The sequence below is a fragment of the Gracilinanus agilis genome, chromosome 1, assembly GCF_016433145.1.
Source record: "Gracilinanus agilis isolate LMUSP501 chromosome 1, AgileGrace, whole genome shotgun sequence".
NCBI classification, from domain to species: Eukaryota; Metazoa; Chordata; class Mammalia; order Didelphimorphia; family Didelphidae; genus Gracilinanus; species Gracilinanus agilis.
In genome coordinates, this window is record NC_058130.1 from 17,947,936 (window position 1) to 17,970,435 (window position 22,500).

The 22,500-nt window shown below is 43.1% G+C and overlaps 1 protein-coding gene across 1 annotated transcript in view; it reads left to right on the plus strand.

Moving 5' to 3' along the window:
• Positions 1–22,500, plus strand: part of BBS9 (Bardet-Biedl syndrome 9) — a 309,955-nt gene that overhangs the window by 237,747 nt on the left and 49,708 nt on the right. The window contains exon 19 of the mRNA XM_044675618.1: positions 16,733–16,955. Coding sequence (XP_044531553.1) covers positions 16,733–16,955 — 223 coding nt within the window. The remainder of the gene's footprint in view (positions 1–16,732; positions 16,956–22,500) is intronic.

A 22,500-nucleotide genomic window follows, 5' to 3' on the forward strand; every position in this document is an offset into this window, starting at 1 on the left:
CTCTCCTCTCCTCTCCTCTCTTCTCCTCTCCTCTCCTCTCCTCTCCTCTCCTCTCCTCTCCTCTCCTCTCCTCTCCTCTCCTCTCCTCTCTTCCCTCTTTTCTCTTCCTCTTCAGTATTACCAAAAATGAAACATTTCTCTATTGAACTGTTTGTTTAGCAACATAAAATCGAAAGGATACTGTGGTTCCCCCCACCCCTTCTAAAATCCAAGGTATTTGAATGCCAAGAACCTAGCTTGACTGGTGGAAAGATAACTTGGAGGTCTTCCAGTGCAAGCCCCTAACTCAGAACGTTCATCCTTCCTGATGTCCCTGATAAATGAAAAGCATGTTACTTCGGAATAATTTCCACTATCGTTGGAGAAGAAATAACTCTTTAATGGCTCTGTTGTGGTTTCAGAAGTGCTTGTGGAAGTCTTGAGAAATTAAGATCAAATGGTGTCATGATGTTGATGCTTTGCTCTGTGACTTTGAGATATGAGTTTTGGTTGTGCTCGAATAATGGGGAGCCTTGGTCAAAGATCTTTAGAACTGAGAAGGATGGTAGAGGCCGTCTTGTTCAGCCCCCATGAAAAGCCATAAGGACCATAATGTGATTGGCAGGTTAGCCATTTAACCGCAGCTTTATAGGCATTTACTCCTTCTAGATCTTTCCCTCCTGATTTTCAGTCCACACTGAAATGTTCCCCGAGCTGGGGAGTCTGAAAAGCTGTGTCCTTCCCCTTTTCATATTGGATGGACCCCCTTTGGCAGTTGGTCTGTGCTGCCTGTGGACCCCTTCTCAGAATTGTGTTTCTTAAATAAATATAGAAGATTACAAAGGAAAGAAATTATATTGAAATATAGTTATCAGAATATTTTTTAAAAAGTTCACGGACTCCTGGTTAAGCCCTCCAGCCTTTTATTAGGGACCCAGTAATAGTGTGGGAGTCTGTTCTCTGGGGTATTCCCAAGATTGCCGTAAGTGGGGGGATCCAGCTTCTACAGCTTTGGAATCAGCTGTACCCCAAATCCATTGGAGGTGCCAAGATTCCTGCGATTCTCTGCTCCCACAGTGTCCAGCACATAGTAGGCATCTATTGACGGACTGACATTGCATTTGGAGTTACTCTACCAAATAGCCATGTGGTTCTGCCCTAGAGTTAGAGAACTGAATAGATATCACCATCATCTAGTCTTAGCTAACAGACTGGCTGAAGCTCAAAAGAGCTGAGCCAGACAGCCAAAAAGCAGGCATGGCTATCGTTAGGCTATCTGGAAGATTTAGAGTTCAAATTTTGACCTTCTGGTTCGCCATATTGTAAGAAAGGAAAATTTAAGTATTTATAGATATATATATTAAAATGTGTGGCCGCCAGGAATCAACAATTCAGGTTGATTCCGTAATTAAATCAGACCCAAGTCAACATCGGGTTGAGGCAAGTTTATTTACAGTCTGGTAGGTAAAAAGTAGGAATAAAGAGAAAAAACCAATCCATGGAATTTTATACATCTTCTTTCCCAATTTAATTAAAATCCCATGTGTATATATTTTTATGTGCTTTAGATGAAGAGTGAGAATTAAACAGAAGAGTTGGCTAGAAAGTATTGGGGAAGTTGCATTGTACTTGGCTCTGTCATGTTGCTACTACAAAAAAAACTATCTCTTTTAACACAAAGGCCACCCCCCACCCCAAAGCACAAAAAATAATACTAGCCCTCAAGGACTTGCTCTTCTAAAGGAAGATACGATGTGTATACAGATAAATACATACACGGACATTTGAGGAGGGAGATCACATTAACAGTTGGAGAGGTTATGAAAAGCTTCACTTTGATTGGGAAACCAAACCAAGCCTAGAGGCATGCTAAGAGCCCTTAAGTGGTAGGGGGTGAGAGGGATCAATTCCAGGTATGGAGGGGAGCAGAACACTAGAATGCTAGCTGTCTTGGCTAGAACTTGGAGTGCTTGTTAAAGTTGGGAGCCTGATTTGTACTCTCAGGTTGCCAACGTTGTATTTTTATCCCCCAGAGTGCTAGGGAGCCACGGATGAGTTTCGAGCAAGGAAATGATGTGGTCGGGTTTGTACCTTGGAAAGATGATTTGATCCAGTATGTGGGACATTTTGGAGGCTATCATAGCAATAGTTCAAGCAAGAAATGATGGGGGCCTGACCTGAGGCAGCAGTCATGAAAATGGAGAGAATAGTACACAGATGAGAACAAGCCACATAATCACCAGATCTGGGAGTGAGAGGGAAGAGTCAAGGATGACTCTGAGCCTGTGAATCTGAGGGACTGTCTGTGTCAGGTACTTGTGAAGTCAGCCACTTTACTCCTTTCATCCTATAGAAGAAAGAAGTCCTACTACACCACAAGGCCAGGTCTCCTGGCTCTCATCCTATGGGTTTTCTTCCACTGGAGAGAAGCAGCCATAGGAGTGGAGCTGACCTTAGACTTTAGAGCTGGGTCCAATTTCTCTTCTCTCACATCTTGGCTCTGTGACTCTTAGTGCTCTGGGCAGCTCTAGAGGAGGATCGCTTGTGGAGAAGGGGTCTCTCTGCCTCAGGAGAAGGAGTTTGTTCACCCAGGAGTTCCTGAACCAGTGAAATCTTCATCTTCCCAACATGCTGGAATTGTGTGTAGCCAGACAGTACGTCTAGGGGCGAACCAGTCTGTGAGGGGAGAAGTCAGTAAATGAATTAGAACTCAAGGGAATTCCTCTCCTCTTTCACTAGAAAAAGCTGCTCGGAGGAAGAGAGTGAGATCATGTGACTGTCGCCCTAGAGGTGTTTGGGTGATGTCCACATGTGTCCAAAGCCAGGTCTTGGAAGCATTTAATAACACAACAAGAGTCTCAATTCACTGAAGTCTTTTCACTGAGTCCTCCCTTAGACTCAGCCTCTTCCAAAGTGGCGGAGAAAGCAATGCTCCTGAGCTTACACACATCATTTTTGCCTCCTTCGAAGACTTGAGAGTGATGCTGCTGACATCATACCAATCGTTTTTTCTTGGCCATGGGCAGTTTTCAGGAGCTGAATTAGAGGAGCTGCACTTAAACCTTTATTACTGCCGATGTGTGCTTTTGTAATGCTCCTGGTGAGAACAACAACTTTGACTTCTTATCTGGGTTGCCCAGGCAGAAAGGCCTGTGCTTAAAGTAAAGGAGCAAGACTTCAATATTGTTTTGCCTTGAAACATATAATGAAAGGCCATTTTTATGAGGCTTCTCTCCCAAGCCCCAAACCAGGGCTAGGGGCATAATCTCTGTTTATTCAATCAAATTCTTTTCCTCTCTCTTTCTTGGAGAGCACCGTACTGATATTGGGTGATAAATGCAATCCTGGTGTTTTCTCCTGTGCCGCTGAAGTGAAGGATGTGATGGTGTTTGGATTAGGACTTGTTTTCCGGGGCTTATCTCTTCTTTGAACAGGCCAAAAAAATTGGACTCATACTTACATGTAGATGCCAGTCCTAAAGTGGTGCTTTCCTATATTGGTTTTTGAAAAAAGGAGAGAAAGAAAAGGTTTGGAAATATTTAAAATATTTGACACCTGGCCTTTCACTGAGGATTTCCAAATACATGTTAGAGGAGGGAGCTTCATATCTCCTGAGTAAACTTGTGATGATAAATGTTACTATTCCTCTGATATGAAGAAGCCGGTGAAACTTGAGGATGCACCGTGATAAGGCTCCAGAAGAGCAGAGTCTCAGATTAGACTGCCAGCGTTTGTGACTGGCAAATTGAGATGAAGAATTCTCAACAGAAAATGTAGTGAATCTCTCCATTGTAGTCAAACTCCCACAATAGGTGGGAGTTTTTATAGTATTAAAATGGGAGTGGGGGGAGACATAGACATACTGAGAGACAGAGAGCTAGAGAGTATTTGGGGTTAATAATAGTACCTACTTTGGGGCAACTAGGTGGCTTAGTGCTGGTCTAGAGAAGGGAGATCCTGCATTCAAATCTTGTCTCAGACACTTTCTAGCTGAGTGATCCTGGACAAGTCACTCAACCCCCATTGCTTAGCCCTTACCACTCTTCTACCTTGGAACTGGTAACACAGTATTGATCCTAAAGTGGAAGGTAAGAGTTAAAAAAAACAAACGGTGCCTACTTCACAGGGTTTCTGTGAGGATTGAATGAGATAACTTTTGTAATGAATGTTGCACACTTTTAAGTCTTTTATAAATGGGAACTGTTATTATTATTGTTGTTGTAGTTACAGACTATCAATAGATAAAGGTAGAGGTCCTGAGATGTTATGTGGCTTGTCTAAGACCTCCCAGTGCTCGTGACTACCAGTCACTACTACTACTACTGCACAAAGAACCCCTTCTTTTTGTCTCCCACCTTCCCTAGTCCCCATTCTCATCTCACTCTGGAAATTGCTCTAATTCACATTAGAGTCACTTGTTTCTGGGCTTGAGTGAAAATTCAGTAAAAGCTGGCTGGCATTGCTATCCCTCCTGACTTCAGTTAGGAACCCCAGACTCTTCTTGGTTAGGCCTTAACAAAAGAGAATTGAAGCCTGGAAGTTATTGGCTGCCACTTGCCTTTGGTTTATTGGGAGACAGAATCTAGGCTACATAATAGACTCTACTAATATACTGGATGCATTCATCAACCTAGAACTGTGGGATAAGCGATGCTACTATAGTTCTGCCCATTTTTTTTTGGCTGTTGGGTCACATATTATTGACCGACATTGGCTTTGTTTTCTACTAATACCCTCAGATATTTTCCAAATGAATTCTTTTTTTTATCTCATATATTTCTTTAGGTTCAATTAATTAATTAAGAATATTTTTCCATGGTTACATGATTCATATTCTTTCCCTCCTCTCTTCCCACCCCCTCCCATAGCCAATGAGCAATTCCACTGAGTTTTACATGTGTCATTGATCAAGACCTATTTCCATATTTTAATATTTGCACTAGGATGATCATTTAGAGTCTACATTCCCAATCATATCCCCATCAAACCATGTCATCAAGGAAATGTTTTTCCTTCTGTGTTTCTGCTCCCACAGTTCTTTCTCTGGATGTGGATAGCTTTCCTTCTCACAAGTCCCTCAGAATTGTCCTGGATCATTGCATTGCTCCTAGTAGAGAAGTCCATTACATTCGATTTTACCACAGTGTATCACTCTCTGTGTACAATGATCTCCTGAATTTGCTCCTTTCATTCCGCATCAATTCCTGGAGGTCTTTCCAGTTCACATGGAATTCCTCCAGTTTATTATTCCTTTTAGTACAATAGTATTCCATCACCAATGCATAGCACAACTTGTTCAGCCATTTCCCAATTGATGGACACCCCGTCATTTTCCAATTTTTTGCTACTACAAAGAGCATGGCTATAAATATTTTTGTACACATATTTTCCCTTTTTCTCTTTGGGGTACAAAGCCAGCAGTGTTATGGCTGGATCAAAGGGCAAGCAGTCTTTTAAAGCCCTTTGGGCATAGTTCCAAATTGCCCTCCAGAATAGTTGGACCAATTCACCACTCCACCAGCAGTGTATTAGTGTCCCAATTTTGCCACATCCCCTCCAATATTTATTAATTTCCTTTGCTGTCATATTAGCCAATCTGCTAGGTGTGAGGTAGTACCTCAGAGTTGTTTTAATTTGCATTTATCTAATTATTAGAGATTTAGAACACTTTTTCATGTGCTTATTGATAGTTTCAATTTCTTTATCTAAAAACTGCCTATTCATATCCCTTGCCCATTTATCAATTGGGGATGGCTTGATTTTTTTTTTTGTACAATTGATTTAGCTTCTTGTACATTTGAGCAATTAGACCTTTGTCAGAGGTTTTCGTTATAAAGATTTTTTCTCAATTTGTTGCTTCCCATATCATTTTGGTTGCATTGGTACATTGATTTTGTTTGTTCAAAACTTTTTTTAATTTAGTGTAATCAATTATTAGTTTTACATTTTGTAATATTCTTTATCTCTTGTTTGGTCTTAAAATTTTTTCTTTCCCACAGATCTGACAGGTATACTATTCTATGTTCACCTAATTTACTTATAGTTTCCTTCTTTATATTTAAGCCATTTACCCATTCTGAATTTATCTTGATGTAGCATGTGAGATGTTGATCTAAACCTAATCTCTCCCATACTGTTTTCCAATTTTCCCAGCAGTTTTTGTCAAATAGTGGGTTTTTTCCCCCAAAGCTGGGATCTTTGGGTTTATTGTACACTATGTTGCTGAGGTCATTTACCCCAAGTCTATTCCACTGATCCTCCCTTTTGTCTCTTACCCAGTACCATATTGTTTTGATGACCACTGCTTTATAGTACAGTTTAAGATCCAGTACTGCTTGGCCCCCATTCTTCACTTTTTTTTTCATTATTTCCCTTGATATTCTTTTTTTTTTTTTTTAACCCGTACCTTCTGTCTTAGAGTGAATACTGTGTATTGGCTCCAAGGCAGAAGAGTAGCAAGGGCTAGGCAATGGGGGTTAAGTGACTTACCCAGGGTCACACAGCTAGGAAGTGTCTGAGGCCAGATTTGAACCCAGGACCTCCCGCCTCTAGGCCTGGCTCTCAATCCACTGAGCTACCCAGCTGCCCCTCCCTTGATATTCTTGATCTTTTGTTCTTCCAAATGAACTTTGTTATCATTTTTTCTAATTCAGTAAAAAAGTTTTTTGATAATTTGATAGGTATGGCACTAAATAAGTAAATTAATTTGGGTAGGATTGTCATTTTTATTATATTAGCTTGTCCTACCCATGAGCAATTAATGTTTTTCCAATTATTTAGATCTAGTTTTAATTGGTGACAAGTGTTTTATAGTTGTGTTCAGATAAGTCTTGTGTTTGTCTTGGCAAATAGATTCCTAAGTACTTTATATTGTTTAGGGTGATTTTAAATGTAATTTCTCTTTCTAAGTCTTGCTGCTGAGTTGTGTTGGAAATATATAGGAATGCTGATGATTTATGTGGGTTTATTTTGTATCAGGTAACTTTGCTAAAATTGATGATTATTTCCACTAGCCTTTTAGTTGATTCTCTAGGATTCTAGACCATCATATCATCTGCAAAGAGTGAGAGTTTAGTCTCCTCCTTGCCTACTTTAATCCCTTCAATTCCTTCTTCTTCTCTAATTGCTACTGCTAGCATTTCTAGTACAATGATAAGTAATAGAGGTGATAATGGGCATTCTTGCTTCACTCCTGATCTTATTGGGAAGGCTTCTAATTTATCCCCATTGCAAATGGTGCTTGCTGATGGTTTTTAAATATATGTTTATTATTTTTAGGAAATGCCCATCTATTCCTATATGTTCTAGTGTTTTCAATAGGAATGTGTTGTATTTTGTCAAAGGCTTTTTCTGCATCTATTGAGATAATCATGTGATTTCTGTTGGTTTGGTTGTTGATATGGTCAATTATGTGGATAATTTTCCTAATATTAAGCCATCCTTACATTCCTGGTATAAATCCCACTTGATCATAGTGAATAGCCCTCATGATAATTGCTGGAATATTTTTGCTAGTATTCTACTTAAGATTTTTGCATCTATATTCATTAAGGAGATTGTTCTGTCGTTTTCTTTCTCTGTTTTTAATCTGCTTGGCTTTGGATTAAGTACCATATTTGCGTCATAAAAGGAATTTGATAAAACTCCTTCTTTGCTTATTTTGTCAAATAGTTTGTATAGTATTGGGATTAGTTGTTCTTTAAATGTTTGATAGAATTGAAAATTTTTTAAGTTGCATGCCCAATTTATTGACCTCTTCCCTCTCTAATTTGTTGATATATGCTCTCAGGGATATAAGTTTTCCTGTGAGTACTGCTTTGGCTGCATCCCATAGATTTTGATAGGTCTTTCCTCATTGTCATTCTCTTCAATGAAATCAGTAATTGTTTCTTTGATTTGTTCTTTGACCAACCAGTTCTGAAGAATTAGATTATTTAGTTTCCAATTAGTTTTAAATCTACCTTTCCAGAAGCCCTTGTTGATTATGATTTTTATTGCATTTTGGTCTGAAAAATTGCATTTATTATTTCTGCTTTCGTACATTTGCTTGCAATGTTTTTATTACCTAGTACATAATCAGTTTTTTTTATATGTGCCGTGTGATGCTGAAAAGAAGGTATATTTCTTTTATCCCTATTTCTTTTTCTCCAAATATCTATTAGCTCTAAATTTTCTATTATTTCATTCACTTCCCTTACTTCTTTCTCATTTATTTTTTGGTTTGATTTATCTAGTTCTGATAGAGGAAGGCTTTGGTCCCTCACTAGTATGATTTTACTATTTATTTCCTCCTTAAATGCCTTTAGTTTCTCCTTTAGAAATCTGACTGCTGTACTATTTGGTGCATATATGCTGAGTATTGATATTTCTCCATTATTTATATTGCCTTTCATCGAGATGTAATTACCTTCCTTATCTCTTTTAATCAGATCTCTTTTTGCTTTACCTTTGTCTGAGATCATAATTGCTAATCCTGCCTTCTTTGTCTCAGTTGCAGCCCAGTAAATTCTGCTCCATCCTCTTACTTTTATCCTGTGTATATCTACCTGCCTCAAGTGTGTTTCTCATAGACAACATATGGTAGGCTTCAGGTTTTTAATCCATTCTGCTATCCGTTTCCATTTTATTGGTGAGTTCATCCCATTCTCATTCACAGTTATGATTAATATCTGTGTATTTCCCTTCTTTTTGACTTTCTCCTTAGGTTCTACCTTTTCTCTTATCCCTCTTACCCTCCCCTCGAACTTTATGCTTTTAGTCAGTTTCCCTCCTTTCCCCTCCCTAATGTTACTATCCTTCCCAGCACCTCCCCTCTCATTGATTCCCCTCTTACTATAGTGCCTTTTAAACTACTCACCACCTTCTCTGTCCCTTGTATTGCTTCCCTCCCCACCAGTCCCTTTATTACTCTTCTGCTTCTCTATAGGGCATGAAACAATTCTCTGCCCCAACGGATGTGATTGTTCTTCCCTCTTTGAGTCAATTTCAGTACGTGTAAGAATTAAGTATTACCTGTCTCCAACCTCTTTCACCCTTCCATTGTATTAGTCTTCTCCCCTGCTCCAGCCATGAGCTTCTTTATGAAATATACATTTACCCTATTTTGTCTCTTTTCCCATTTCACTTAGTATTATCTATTTTTACCTCTCTCTCTCTCTATATATATATATATTTTTTTTTGACATTTCATCCTATACAGTTTGTCTCTGTTCCCTCTCAGTTTACTTCTTCTAGCTACCCTAATGATAATAACAATTTTTAAGAGTTACCAATATCATCTTTTCTTTTAGGAATACAAATCATTTGTACTTATTGGGTCTCTTAAAAAAAGTGGTTTTTTTTCCCTCCCTTTCTTAATTATCTTCTGGTGGTTATCTTGAATTCTATGTTTTGGCATCAAATTTTCTGTTTAAGTCTGGACTTTTCTTTATGAATGCTTGGAAGTCTTCTATTTTATTAAATGACCATACTTTACCCTGCAAGAACATAGTCAGTTTTGCTGGGTAGTTGATTCTTGGTTGTAGACTCAGTTCCCTTGCTTTTCGGGATATCATATTCCATGCCTTCCTGTCCTTTAGTGTAGATGCAGCCGGGTCCTGTGTTATCTTAACTGTGATTCCATGATATCTGAATGACTTCTTCTTAGAAGCTTGTAATAATTTTTTCTTGGTCTGGTAGTTCTTGAATTTGGCTATAACATTCCTGGGTGTTGTCAATTGGGAATTAAATGAACGAGGTGATCTGTGGATTCTTTCAATCTCCACTTTTCCCTCTTGTTCGAGAATGTCGGGGTAGTTTTCTTGGATAATTTCCTGTAGAATGATGTCCAGGCTTTTTCTTTTGTCATGATCTTCTGATAGTCCAATAATTCTTAAATTGTCTTTCCTGGATCTATTTTCCAGGTCTGTAGTTTTGTCAATGAGGTGTTTCATATTTTCCTCAATTTTTTCACTCTTTTGATTTTGTTTTATAGATTCTTGCTGCCTTGTGAAGTCACTTACTTCTAATTGTTGGATTCTAATTTTTAAAGACTGAATTTCATCCCTGGATTTTTAGTCATCCTTCTCCTTCTGGTCTAATTTTCTTTGTAGGTCATCTTTCACCTTCTTTGCTTATTTTCAAGCTGGTCAATTCTGGCTTTCAAGACTCTATTTTCTTGTTTTAGTTCATATGTCTCTGTTTCCAGATGACTTGTTTTGCTTTTTAAGTTCTTTTCCCAATTGTATTAGGCCTTTCTTAATTGTTTTTGAATTGTGTTTTGAGTTCTTCCAAAGCCTGTATCCAATTCGCTGGAATTTCTGGAATTTTTGCTTGGCGTTCCTTGGGCCTCCTCTGTTCCATTTGCTTTTTGTTCATTACCTGAATAGAAGCTGTTTATTGTAATTTCTTTTTTCTTTTTCTGTTGTTTACTCATATTTTTTCCTTCTTTTTCCCTGTCACTGGCTGTAATCTTGTTCCTCTGGTTATTTGCTATATCTTTGAGTTTGGGCTATTCTATCCTGAAGGGCTTCTTCCCTGATTGACTAGATTAGGCTGATGGTATTAATGAGCCCTGAGGTCAGATCTTCCTCAGCTGGCAGTAGAAGTTGAAGGTGTAAGTCAGTGGTTCCCAAACTTTTTTGGCCTATTGCCCCCTTTCTAGAAAAAATATTACTTAGCTCCCCCTGGAAATTATGAAACTATTTATTGAACTCAGAATAGAATATAATACAAAAAAAGTATGGCCATCACTGCCTCCTGGATCGCTGCAGCACCCACCATGGGATGGTAGCACCCACTTTGGGAATCACTGGTGTAAGTGAAGGTGTGGAGGCAGAAGGGAGCTGGGCTTTCCTCCCTGTTATCAAGGTATTCTGTTGAGGTTGCAGCCTTCACCCTAGGAGCTTAGTCAGCAAGGCTCTCAGCACAGTCAGTAGGGGAGGAGTGTTGGAGCTTCCCTGCCCTCTGAAGGCTTCTTATCTGCCCTGTTGAGAAGATTAAGTCAGGGTGGAGCTGATCTGCAGAGGTGGATGTGCTTTGAGACCAAAACCTGGAGAGGTAGGGGAGCAAGATGAAATATTTTGGCTGAGATTAGACTACCCCCTTTGCACTTCTCTCCAACTGTCTCCCTGCCAACTGTGGTCAGCACTCTGAGCCTGATACAGATGTGCCAGCAAGGTACTCCCTATGTACTGGAGCCCTTACCCAGAGATTCCAGTGACTGCTGGAGACTCAGCACAGTAGGTGGGGGAAGGGTCCTGGGACCTTCCTTCCTCCTTTTCCTTCAAGGTGAGAGTTTGAGAATTCAGGCTTTTTTTGGGCATACTTTTAAAGTTGAATCCAGCAGGAGGATTCCCCAGCTCTGTCCTGTTGTTAGATTTGGTTTTCTGTCTCCTCAAAGCACTTTCTTTCTGATTGGTGTGGAAGGGTTTTCACAGAGGTCTGGACTTTTGCTGGGTCTATGCGGCCATCTTGACTCCACCTCCCCTGTTCTGCCCATTTTGCAAATGGGGAAATTGATATTCAGATTCATGAAATGACCAGCCCAGTCCCATAGGGCTGAGAAGAGTTAGGACTTGGGTACAGATTAATGACTCCAAATGCAGGATTCCTTTTACACACCATCTTTCTAGATGAGCCATGCATCCACCTCTTAATACTTAAAAACAAAAGTTTTGTGGCCATATTGACCATGAAGGTCATGAATGTTTTGCTCCTGTGATGTCTATCCTCTTTGCCAATATATGATGCAGGACGTCATGAGCTAGACAAAAGAGATTTAACTGCTGTTCCCTAGACTTCCAAATGCAAGCGGAAGTATAGAAAATAAAAACAATGTGTAATAAATATCATGACCTGAAACATTTTAAGAAAGGAAAATTTATTGGCAAGGTAGCTGTCAGGTAGCTGCAGATTTGGCTGAAGAACCCCATGAGATGGGAGCATCAGGATCTTGGCTGCTGCTAGAGTTTTGGAAGAGCTTTGTGGCATTCTTTCTGCTGTTAGGGGATGCCTTTAATTTGGATTCTTTAGAGCAGACCACAGGATACGCTAAGAAAACCCCAGAGCAACAAAAACAAATCCCCCTAGCCTGTTCTTTGTGGCCTGTGTTTATCTAGTGAAACCCAACTAACCTTTAAATACAGTTTGGGAGATCTGAGATCCATGGTTTAGAATCCATTTGTCAAAGAATGGTGTCCTCAGAGCTGTGGGGATACAGACGACTAAGTCACCAGCATTGCTTGTAAGAATGTTTGACTGAGCAGTGGACACCAGAGGTGTAGACAAAATAACCAGCTCTGCCCACATGGATAGAAACCTTGTAAGACTGGCTCTTCTCATAGTGTGGAGGCAAGCTTGGCTTCAGGCCCTAGGACATACCTCTAGATGTGAGACCAGCCCTTTTCAGTATGGAGAAGCCTCCTCACCAGGTTTTATTTATTTCTGATGCTTTTAATGGACAAAGGTGGTCAACTGAGTTATGGATATGACATCCCAGATTCTCGAATAATGCGGGGCCAAAATGCTCTCAGAGCTCAGAGGTAGGGGGTCAGGAAAAGCTCCTTAAAGGACGTAGCTGGCCTTTGAGGTGGGTCTTGAGGGAGAGGTGGCTTTTCAGGTTTTCAGTAGCAGAGAAGCCCTCACAGGCAGAAGGAAGAAGGTGGGGGTGGAAGATACAGGGAGAAGATGTCCCTGGCCTTCAGAGTCATTTAAAGCCTGATGGAATGCTATGCTTTAGATAGACAGGCTTGGGACAGTTAAGTTTATAGTCATCTGGAAGCATGAAATAAAATCTAGGAACCAGATCCCAAATCTCTTCCACCACTTTCCTCAAGCTTCTCAGAGCCCCTTCTCCTCCTCTGTTTCAGTGAAGTATCTTGCCTCCTTCTCCATTGGGAGAACCAGAGTGGATAATTGGGAGCTCCCTCATTTCTCAGTGTCTCAGAATCTCTTGGCATCTCTCACTCCACTTCTTGGTTAAAGCATTTATTGAGTGCCAGCCATGTGCCAGGCATGCTAAGTGCTGGGTTTATATATATGAAAAATAAAGACAGTCCTTGCCCTTAAGGACCTTGCCCTTTAATAGGGGAAGATAGAACTCCAAAGGAAGCTTCAAGGGAGAGGAGGACATCCCAAGATGTAACCAGCCCAGAGATACTATGTTCTATGGAGTGAAAACCAAGCAGAACTGCACACAGATGGAAGGCTGATCTCCCATGATTTCCTTTATTCCATACCATGAAGAAGTTTTATGGCCAAGGTCACCTCTTTGGATCAAGGGGGAAGATCTCTTGATTCCTTCCTGCCTTCTCCAGTAGATTGAACCTTCTTTCACCTCTAACACCATGTCCCATCCAGTGCTTCTTTTATTGCCCAAATTTCTACAACTGCAGCAAGTGATTGCACCATATCCATCTTCTCTGTCTCTTAAAAGCCATTTTGGGGGGCCCTCTTTCTTCCCCCTCCATAGAAACTGCTTTCTCCAACATTGTCAATGACTTCTTAATTGCCAGGTCTAATGGCTCTTTCTCATATCTCATCCTTCTTGAATCTTCTGTAGCATTTGACTTTGACCATCTTCTCCTAGTTACTGTCTCCCCCACAATTTGAAGACACTTAATAATGATTAAAATTATTTTGAGAGACTAGCTATCAATTTATTGATTGGGTTAACATTACAACCAATAAACTGATAGTCATTGGCCCTCTCAAATGAACAAAGCCTCTGACCTCCCCTTAGGCAGATATATAAATAGAGTTATAGGAGCTAATTATTCACCCGTTCCCTTGAACATCCCAGGATGCCTCTAATTAGTAAATAGCTAATTAATTAGGAGATGGTCCATCAGACTTTCACCCTTCTCTACACAGGTCACATAGGCAGAAAGAGAATTATTGTCTCCTTTATCAATTAGCCAGATTTTGTTAAAAGGGAGACATTCCTGAGGATTTTTAAGAACAAAGAAAATGTAAAAATCTGTAGACTGGATGGTGCCTGTGATTCAAAGCCTTGGCACAGCATTTCTCTCTAATATACAAGAATTGATTGGAGCCTTTCTAATCCAGTGCACTGATGGAGGAATTAATACAGTATATAAAAAACAAATTCTCACCTACTCCTCTCTCTTGGTTATGCAAACCAGTAGAAGGGGCAGTTTTATGATGGAAGCAAGGTGTGAGTTGCTTTTTTTTTTCTGGGTTATACATGTATTATCATGAAAAACATATTTCCACATTGGTCAAGAGAATACTCATATAAAGCCAACCCCCCCCAAATAAAACAATAAATAATGTAAAGGCTTTGATTTGCATCTAACTCCAACAAGTTGCTTTGTTTTTATAGACCAAGTCCCAATGGGGAAAGGACCCACTGATATCCCTTTTACCTAACTCTGTGCAAGGGCTGGCCAACTCTAATTGTGTGAGCAGTCCAGAACCTGCTTCAGGGTGTCAGGGTGGCTGAAGTGTGGAGTTGACCAGAGATCTCCAAGGTGTCAGACCATGCCGCCCTCTACATTTTTACGTGTTGCCTGTTAAATTCTCTTTTCTCCCAGAAATGCCCTTGAACAGGGGTTGGCGATATATGACCCTTTCTGCAGGAGTCATAAAGTCCATTTTTTTCAGGCGCTGTTACAGGAGCGGCACTGGGAGCACTGTATGGCTCTCACGAAATTACATTTTAAAAAATGTGGCGTTTATGGCTCTCACGGCCAAAAAGGTTGCTGACCCCTGCCCTTCCTTGAAGGACCATGGGAACCAATAATAAAAAGACCAAACGACATGGTACATTTCAAGTGTTCTGAGCACTTTCCAGACACCCACACATTTGATCCTGAAAACAACGCTATAATAATAATTCCCATTTTAGAGATGAGGAAATTGAGACAAAACTACTATTATAAAATAATGAGTCCTAATACTTTGAAATTCCAAGTATTTCATGGGACCACTAGGGGGTGTAATGGATAGAGTGCGAGGGCCTAGAATCAGGAAGATTCAACTTCTTGTGTTCAAATCTGACTTCAGACATCTGTTAGCTGTGTGACTCTGGGCAAGTCACTTCACCCTTTTTTGCCTTATTTTCCTTATCTGTAAAATGGGCTAGAGAAGAAAATGGTAAACCACTCCAGTGTCTTTGCCAAGAAAACTTCAAATAAGGCCATGAAGAGTCAGGCATACCTGAAACAACTAAACAACACCATCTTCAAAAGATATTGCTTGGGAGGCAGCTAGGTGGCTCAGTGGATAAAGAGCTAGACCTTGAGATGGGCAGTTCAAATCTAGCCTCAGACACTTCCTAGCTGTGTGACTCTGGGCAAGTCCCTTCACCCCGATTGCATAGCCCATGCTTTTCCTCTGCATTGGACCCAATACTTAGTATTGATTCCAAGACAGAAGGTAAGGTTTTTTTTTTTAAAAAAAAGATACTGCTTGGTGGTTTGGAAAAATCAGAAAGGCTATGAGATGTGTAGTCAGATCCATTTTATTCTTCTTCATGACCATGAGCATCGTCTTGCTAGTACAATAAAGACATTGGCCTACATGATCCTCTTCTACATGAGCCTCTTCTAGGCCTTGACCCTATGTAATGTGAATATAATAACTGAATCCCTCGGTGATGACTTTTTGAAGATCAAAAATACTTCAAAAATCCTATGATTTGGGGTATGCCTCCCCTCATCCCCCCATTCTCTTGTTCAGCTAAAGAGGGCAAAAGAAAATACTGGTACCCCTTCCCTTTGTGACTTTCCCCATCATGATTTCGATATATCAGAGATCAGCATAAGAAGGTAAATGGGAATTTGGGGGGAATTTTGTGGAAGCCACAGACAACATGCAAAGGCCAGCAGATGACAGAGAAAAAGTTTAGAAACTCAGGAATGCAGAAGATAGCCCATGACCCAATACTTAGCTCAAATGTTACAACAAGGTACTGTAACACCTTGTAAAAAGACAGGCTTCTCTGGTACAAAGGGAAGACCAAAACATTTTACATGACTTTTGTGGCTCGTGGGGGCGCCATGCTCCTACCCTGTGATGTGGAAGGGATGCTTGTACCCATTTAATCGATGAAACTAAGCCCTTATTGATCAACAAAAAAGGGGGGTCTTTAGCAGACCCAAACAAACCCTTATGAATTGGCACCCACAGGTGGTGCTTCCCTTCACAGTGGAATGATAGCTTGTTTCCCAAAGTTTTAGTGGCAAAATTGTAACCACTTTGAGATGTACCACACCATTTTATATCATAGTGCAGGTCCTGTTTGTCCTCAGTAAAATGATCCAGGCAAGGAAACGGCAAACCCCTCCGGTACCCCCACCAAGAAAACCCCAGATGGGGTCATGGGGAGTTGGACATGGCTGAGATGACAAACGACAAAAATAAACCACTGATGTGACGTGTTATTTTTCTAGTTTTGGGCCCCTGGTGGCAGATTTTCCAAGGACTTTGGGAGGACCAAGTGACATTCTTTTATCTTACTATCCTATGCTAGTTTATAGTAGATAATCTTTTCTCTTGGTAGCACCAATGGTGAATGAACATGGTAGGAAGGTTGATGTTTTCCCTTGGGGTTTGGACCTCTTGCAGTGTTACTCAGGGTGCCATGACCCATCTAGGCCTTCTCGTCACTCCTACCCTTGCCATCTCCTGAAGCTGCCCAGGGGGCCTTCCTGGCACCCCAAGGACCTTGCTCCTGGGCTTTCCATTAAGGTCCTGTTAGAATCCCCCCTCTACCCCACAGACTCACTTTCCCACTGCCTCTCGTCCTCAGGGCTGGGAGGAGACAGTGGATGCTGCGGTGGCTCACCTGCTCAAGACGTGCCTCTCGAAGAGCCCCAAGGAGCAGGCCTTGAACCTCACAAGCCAGCTGAACATCCCCAAGGACACGAGCCGTCTGAAGAAGCACATCACCCTGCTCTGCGACCGCCTCGCCAAAGGGGGCCGCCTCTGTTTAAGCACAGACGCCTCGGCTCAGCAGACCATCGTCATGCCAGGTAAGACGGACACCGCCGAGGCCAGAGGAAAGGAAGCTGCCTTGGGCCAGACTCAGGAGTTTAAATTTCATGCGAGAACGATGATAGCCAAGAAAATTGCTCCCACATTTTCCTCTGGCCATCCTAGTGGAACCACTTGAATAAATATTCTTAGGATATTTGCTTGCTAGACAGTTTTAGAACCGTGTGCCATTTTCCCTGCTTTTGAATACATGATACGTTTTGTTTTTCTTCTAACCAATAAAAAGTGGATTAGAGAATCAAACTATTTTTAAGGTAAAGTTTTACTAAATGTGGTCACAAGATACCGTATTCCAGGAACATAAACAGAATAATATAGTGGCTAATGGAACCCAGATGAGGCTCTTCTGTAACTCTCCTGGCCACCAGGCTTCGAGATGCCGAGCCCAGTGTCATTGGTTAAAATGCAGGAGTCACCATCAGCGCCAGGACCCGGTGGCTTGCTCCTCCTGCCTTTATTCTCGTCCCATCTAGCTCTGGTCACTTTGGGGAGGTCCGGGAGCGGGGCCGGAGCCTGGTGGGGCCGACTTTGGCCTCTTCCCTCCGGGTATCTTTGTTCTCTTTCCCTTGGCAGTTTGAGTCCTTGGGGCACAGGGCCCTGCTTTGGGGACTTTCCTCTTTCTCTTCCCAGCCGTGTCCTGGCTCTCGCGCTTACAACCTCGGAAAGGTGACTTCATGGTGTGGGGGGGCTCCTGCCCACAGACATAAAACAGAGGGGCTGGGAGGCGTCTCTTCTCCCTTCGTCTGTGACCCTGCAGTCACATCCTTTGCTGATTCTCCGTTTATCCACTCGGCGTTCTTAAACAGGTGACAAATGTCCCAGGACTTCTTTGCAGGATTGTGCCACTGAGAACCCACTTTCCCCTATAAACATGCTCTCCCTGGCGGCTGGGTTCCCAGGCTAGCCCACCCCAGTGAAACGCATTCATTCCCTGGGTGAAATGCTCCCCACTGGCACAGGAAAAGAGTAAAAAACAAACTTTTGCCGTTCGAGGGGTCGGGAGGCTAAAGGTAGGATTTTTTGGTTCAGGGAACACCAGAGGAGGAAAACTCCTTTTGCTGATGAGGATCAGCACCTTTTCTGTGACTTCAATAGTCTTTCCTTGAGCCCTGAGAGGCTGAGTACTTTGTCTGGGGTCACACAGCCAGCCTGGGTCACAGCCAGAACTTCCTGGGCTTCCTGACTCCACTTTGTCAATACTAGTAATTAAAAAGGCTAGCACCTGCATGGAAAAAGCAACTTCTCATCGTGAATAGTTTTGCTCCAGAGCATCGGTGGGGTTGTTCATTCTGGTTGCTTTATTTATTTTTCATTAAAAAAAAACAAAAACAAAAAACCCCTTACCTCCTGTCTCAGTATCAGTTCTAAGACAGAAGAGCTTCAAGGACCAGGTAAATGAGGTTAAGTGACTTGCCCAGGGTCCCACAGCTAGAAAGTGTCAGAGGCCAGATTTGAAACCAGGTCCTCCCACCTCTGGGCCTGGTACCTAGCTGCCCCTCTGGTCACTTTCTCTAAGGGATCTCTGACCCCCAAAGCTTCCTGAGATTTATAGTCAGTGTAGAAAAAGGTCTGGCCCAAAGTCTTCAGAAAAATCCTGGATACTCTTGGCTCCTCGAAAGGTACTTTCATTAGTTTACACACAGGGCTTCTAAGGGTCCCGGAGGAGTGCACCAAGGTCCAATCAGAGCCCTAGCTAGTGGGGTCTTATGGTTTGGTGTTTGTGGGGACAGCTTTTAGGGGAAGCAAATGAGAACCAGGGCCCTCTAGCAGAAGGCCAACTGCATGTGGGGGAAGCAAAGAGAGTGGGGACAGCCTCCACCTGGTCAGCCCAGCCAAGGGGCACTGGTCACTGTATCTCAATACAGGATGTGGGGGCAGGAGGAGGTGCAGCTAGGTGACTCAGTGGATAGAGCACCAGGTCTAGAGATAGGAGGTCCTGGGTTCAAATCCATTCTCAGACCCTTCCTGGCTATGTGACCCCAAGCAACTTAAGCCCTATTGCTGAGCCCTTACCTCTCTTCTGCGTTGGAACCTATATATGGTATTGATTCTAAGATGGAAGGGAAGGGTTTAAAAAAAATACATGCTATGGCCCTTCCGGAAAGTAGCTTGGCAGCTTGAATGTAAAGTACTTCCCCCGGAATTCAAGCCCGGGTCTGTTAGCAACAGTTAGATGGAGCCAGTCTGGGTCATTGTGGGGAGGTAGAGTCTTCCGCCTTAGATTCTGGCCCTTGTTCTTATTCCTGGGTGTTCCTAGGAAGGACAGTGTTTGTGAAGCAGAAGAGAGAGTTCCTTTAGAGATGTTCCCCTAATTTGGAAGATGAAAGAACCTTCGAATCTTCTTTAATTGTTAGAGTAATGGCTCATGCTCTCATTGGGTCCACTATTTAGATCTGATTTTTCCCTTTTGTGGCTAGCTTTGCCCCAGAGAGATTGTCCTACTTGCCTAAACCTGGGTCTGGGGCTGCATTTTTAGATTAAACAAACACAAATTCTCTCATTATGTCCCTTTATAGCTCCATGTGATAGTAGTTTATCCCTGATTTATATGTGTGAGAGAGATTTGGATGTATAGTGCCTGGGGGTGCTGTCCTCAGTGCAGGGGGCAAGCTCTCCACCTCCAGCTCTCCCAGGCACAGGATACTCCCTGGATCCACAAACCCCTAAAACCATCGTCCATAGGCCCCCACCAATGAGTTTACTTTTAATAATCAGCCAGAGGACAAAGTTCAGAGAAAAGGCATATGATGAAATAGCAGCGAGAGGCAGGGAGCAATGAAGAGTCTCTCCCATACATCTGGGATGCTAACACATGTAGCATCCGTGTGAGCGATGGCTTTCCATTTACAGTGCACGTAGAGACCGCACTCCTGGACGGAGGGCTGAACCGCAGGGGTAGGGGCAGCTCCCTCTTCTCCTCTGTGGCTGCCAGTATCTTCCGTTCATGCCATTGTGCTGCCTCCACTTGGTCTCTGCTGGATTCACTTTGGCCTGATCCTGCTGTGTTGTATGTGTCGTCGCTGCCCAGCTGGGCTCTCCAGCTCCTTAGGCTCTCTGGGTCTCCCAGGAGGTAGGGGAGATGGGGTGAGTCTGGCCTTTGCTGGTTTAAAATCTTTACAAGGTCTTTTAGAAGAGGCAGGAAGGCTTTGCCCAACATCTCCAAGAAGGCCGCCCATCTCATTTCCCTAGAGCCTTCCTTGGTTCCATGTCCTCCCCTCTCCTCTGGAGGACATTCTGGGCCCCTCAAGTGCCTTAGAAGAAAGATCAGAGCCTGCCTGTAGGCTTCCAGCTGAGTCCTTGGCCTGGCACTCTTCACTGTTTTCAGTTTCTGGTGTTGGTTATTTTTTTCATATATTTCAGTATCAGGTGATGGTTATTGGCCCAATAACAACCTAATGGCCCTGCGGTTTAGGTTTCCCCAGCTTTTGAAGGATGTTGGTGTTCCTGCAGCCCCTTCCTCTGATCGGTCAGTCCCTCCAAGGACGTCCGTTTTCAGGAAATCTCCCAGACTAGACTTGGCTTCATGTCTCTAGGCTCCACTCTTAGTGTCTGGACCTTCACTGGGCCACCATAGAAGCCTCCTGACCCTGCACGTTCATTCCAGGTCCAGACTTCTTACCCTGGAAACATTCTGTCCCCCTGCTTGGCTGCTTCCTTGCAGAACCTCCACCTTAAGGAAAACGTCCAGGCCGGCCGTGAGTCCATTCCTCTCCCGACTCTCTCCCTACTCGCTGGACACCCTCCACCATGTCCTCGCCTGGTGGTCTTCCTCCTTCCCCTTCTTTCCCCATGTCTGTCTGTCTGCTGGTTGTTCTGCTCAGCGTAGTGCAGAGCTTGCTCTATGGCCAGCCTTACCGAGTGCTTGTTGACTCGCTGGCTGTTTTCCCAAGTGCATGCCTGGGAGGAAAGAGAGAAAGAGGTAAGACCATCCGTGTAATTGTGCCGGGGCTCCGCTCCTGCCTGGCCCTCCCGTGGGTGCTCTGCTCCTGTGCGAGAGAAGGAAGGTTAAGTGATTTTCCCACATCCTCACCTTCCGCTTGAGGGAGCAGAATGATGCTCAGGGGTGCAGACTGCCCTCCCCACTAGACTCAGGTGGCCTGAGAGCGCAGTGGGAAAAGCCCTGGATGTGGAGCTCGAGAGCCTGGCGGAGGCTGAGGCCAGTCCTCTCATTTCTCAAGGACTCAGTTTCCTTATGTGTAACAGGAGGAAGGGAGACTAGACGCCTGACCTTTCTTAAGTTCTACATCTGGGTCCTCAGTGTTTGTAGGGGCAGATTTGTTTCCTATGTAAACTATTACTATTCTTTCATTTCCAACTTAAATGGGGCCAACAGAGGGAAGAGAAGCGTCCCTCCTTTTTTGACGGGAATGTCTTGTCTATAACCATGTCAAACAGAGTTTGTCCTGGGGTCATGCACTGGGCAGTGTTATTAAAACTACATTTTACTTGTAAAATGCCAAGTGAAAATGGCATGTGAGAAAAGCCACCCTGTCACTCCTAGAACTGCAGCAGGAAAAGGTCTCAGAGGCCACGTGGTCCAAACCATTTACTTCGCACATGAGAAAACTGAGGTCCAAAGAAGAGAGGAAGAGCCTCCGAGCTGGTATGGAAAGCCTTGACAACGTGCCCTTCTTGCCGGTAGCCCACCAGATGTCGGCAGGCAGCTGCCTCCGTGCCCAAGGGCCCCGGATCTGGCCTTTCAGTCTTTGGGGCTTTTGGCCTCCGTTTTGCTTTTAGCGAAGCTCTCTCTCCCTCACAGCTCTGCTCTCCAGAGAGTGTTTGCAAAGGTTGCCTGGTGTTGGGCCACCCTTCTTAGCCCTTCCCTTGCTCAGTTTATGGATCCTGTCAAGGTCTCTAGAATGGATTGTTGCAAGCTCTTCCAGGTGAATTCTTTGGATTCCTGAGCCATCCGAGGAGCTTTTCCCTTATCTCTGGCCTTCGCTGCAGACTGTATACATGACTTCCTGCTGGGAATATGGTTTCCAACGTGCCAGTTCCTTGCGGTTGTCTCAACACATTCCTTTTCCCCTTGTTTCAATTCTGTGTTCTATTCTCTAGATTTATGAACCCTTGGACCCTTCTAACATCCATGGTTGATACAATAATGGCCCTAATTACCTACCTAATATCTCCAACACACACATTCAAAATAGACTGTGTCAGTGGGTTAGCCCATGAAATATGGACACGTATTAATATTGTGCTCATGAAAAATGCATGGCTTTTATTCCCTGCTTCAGGCTTTTCCTTCTGGTCGCCTCAGCCCTCCTTTTGCTGATGCTTTTTCCACCGACGAGTGCTGGGAGTGAGGCTAGTGATATCACAGCCAATGTGGTCTCGGTGATCGAGGGCTCTGGACCCAGAAGAGAGAAAGCTGTTCTAGCCCAAGCGCCGTGGCCAGGATCTTAAATGTCGCTTAGCCTAAGTGCCTCAATTATTTAGGGAGATAATGCAAGCCGGGTCAGATGACTTATGGATGTGGTCAGATGAATGATGAGCGCTATCAGGCTGTATCCTCAGCTG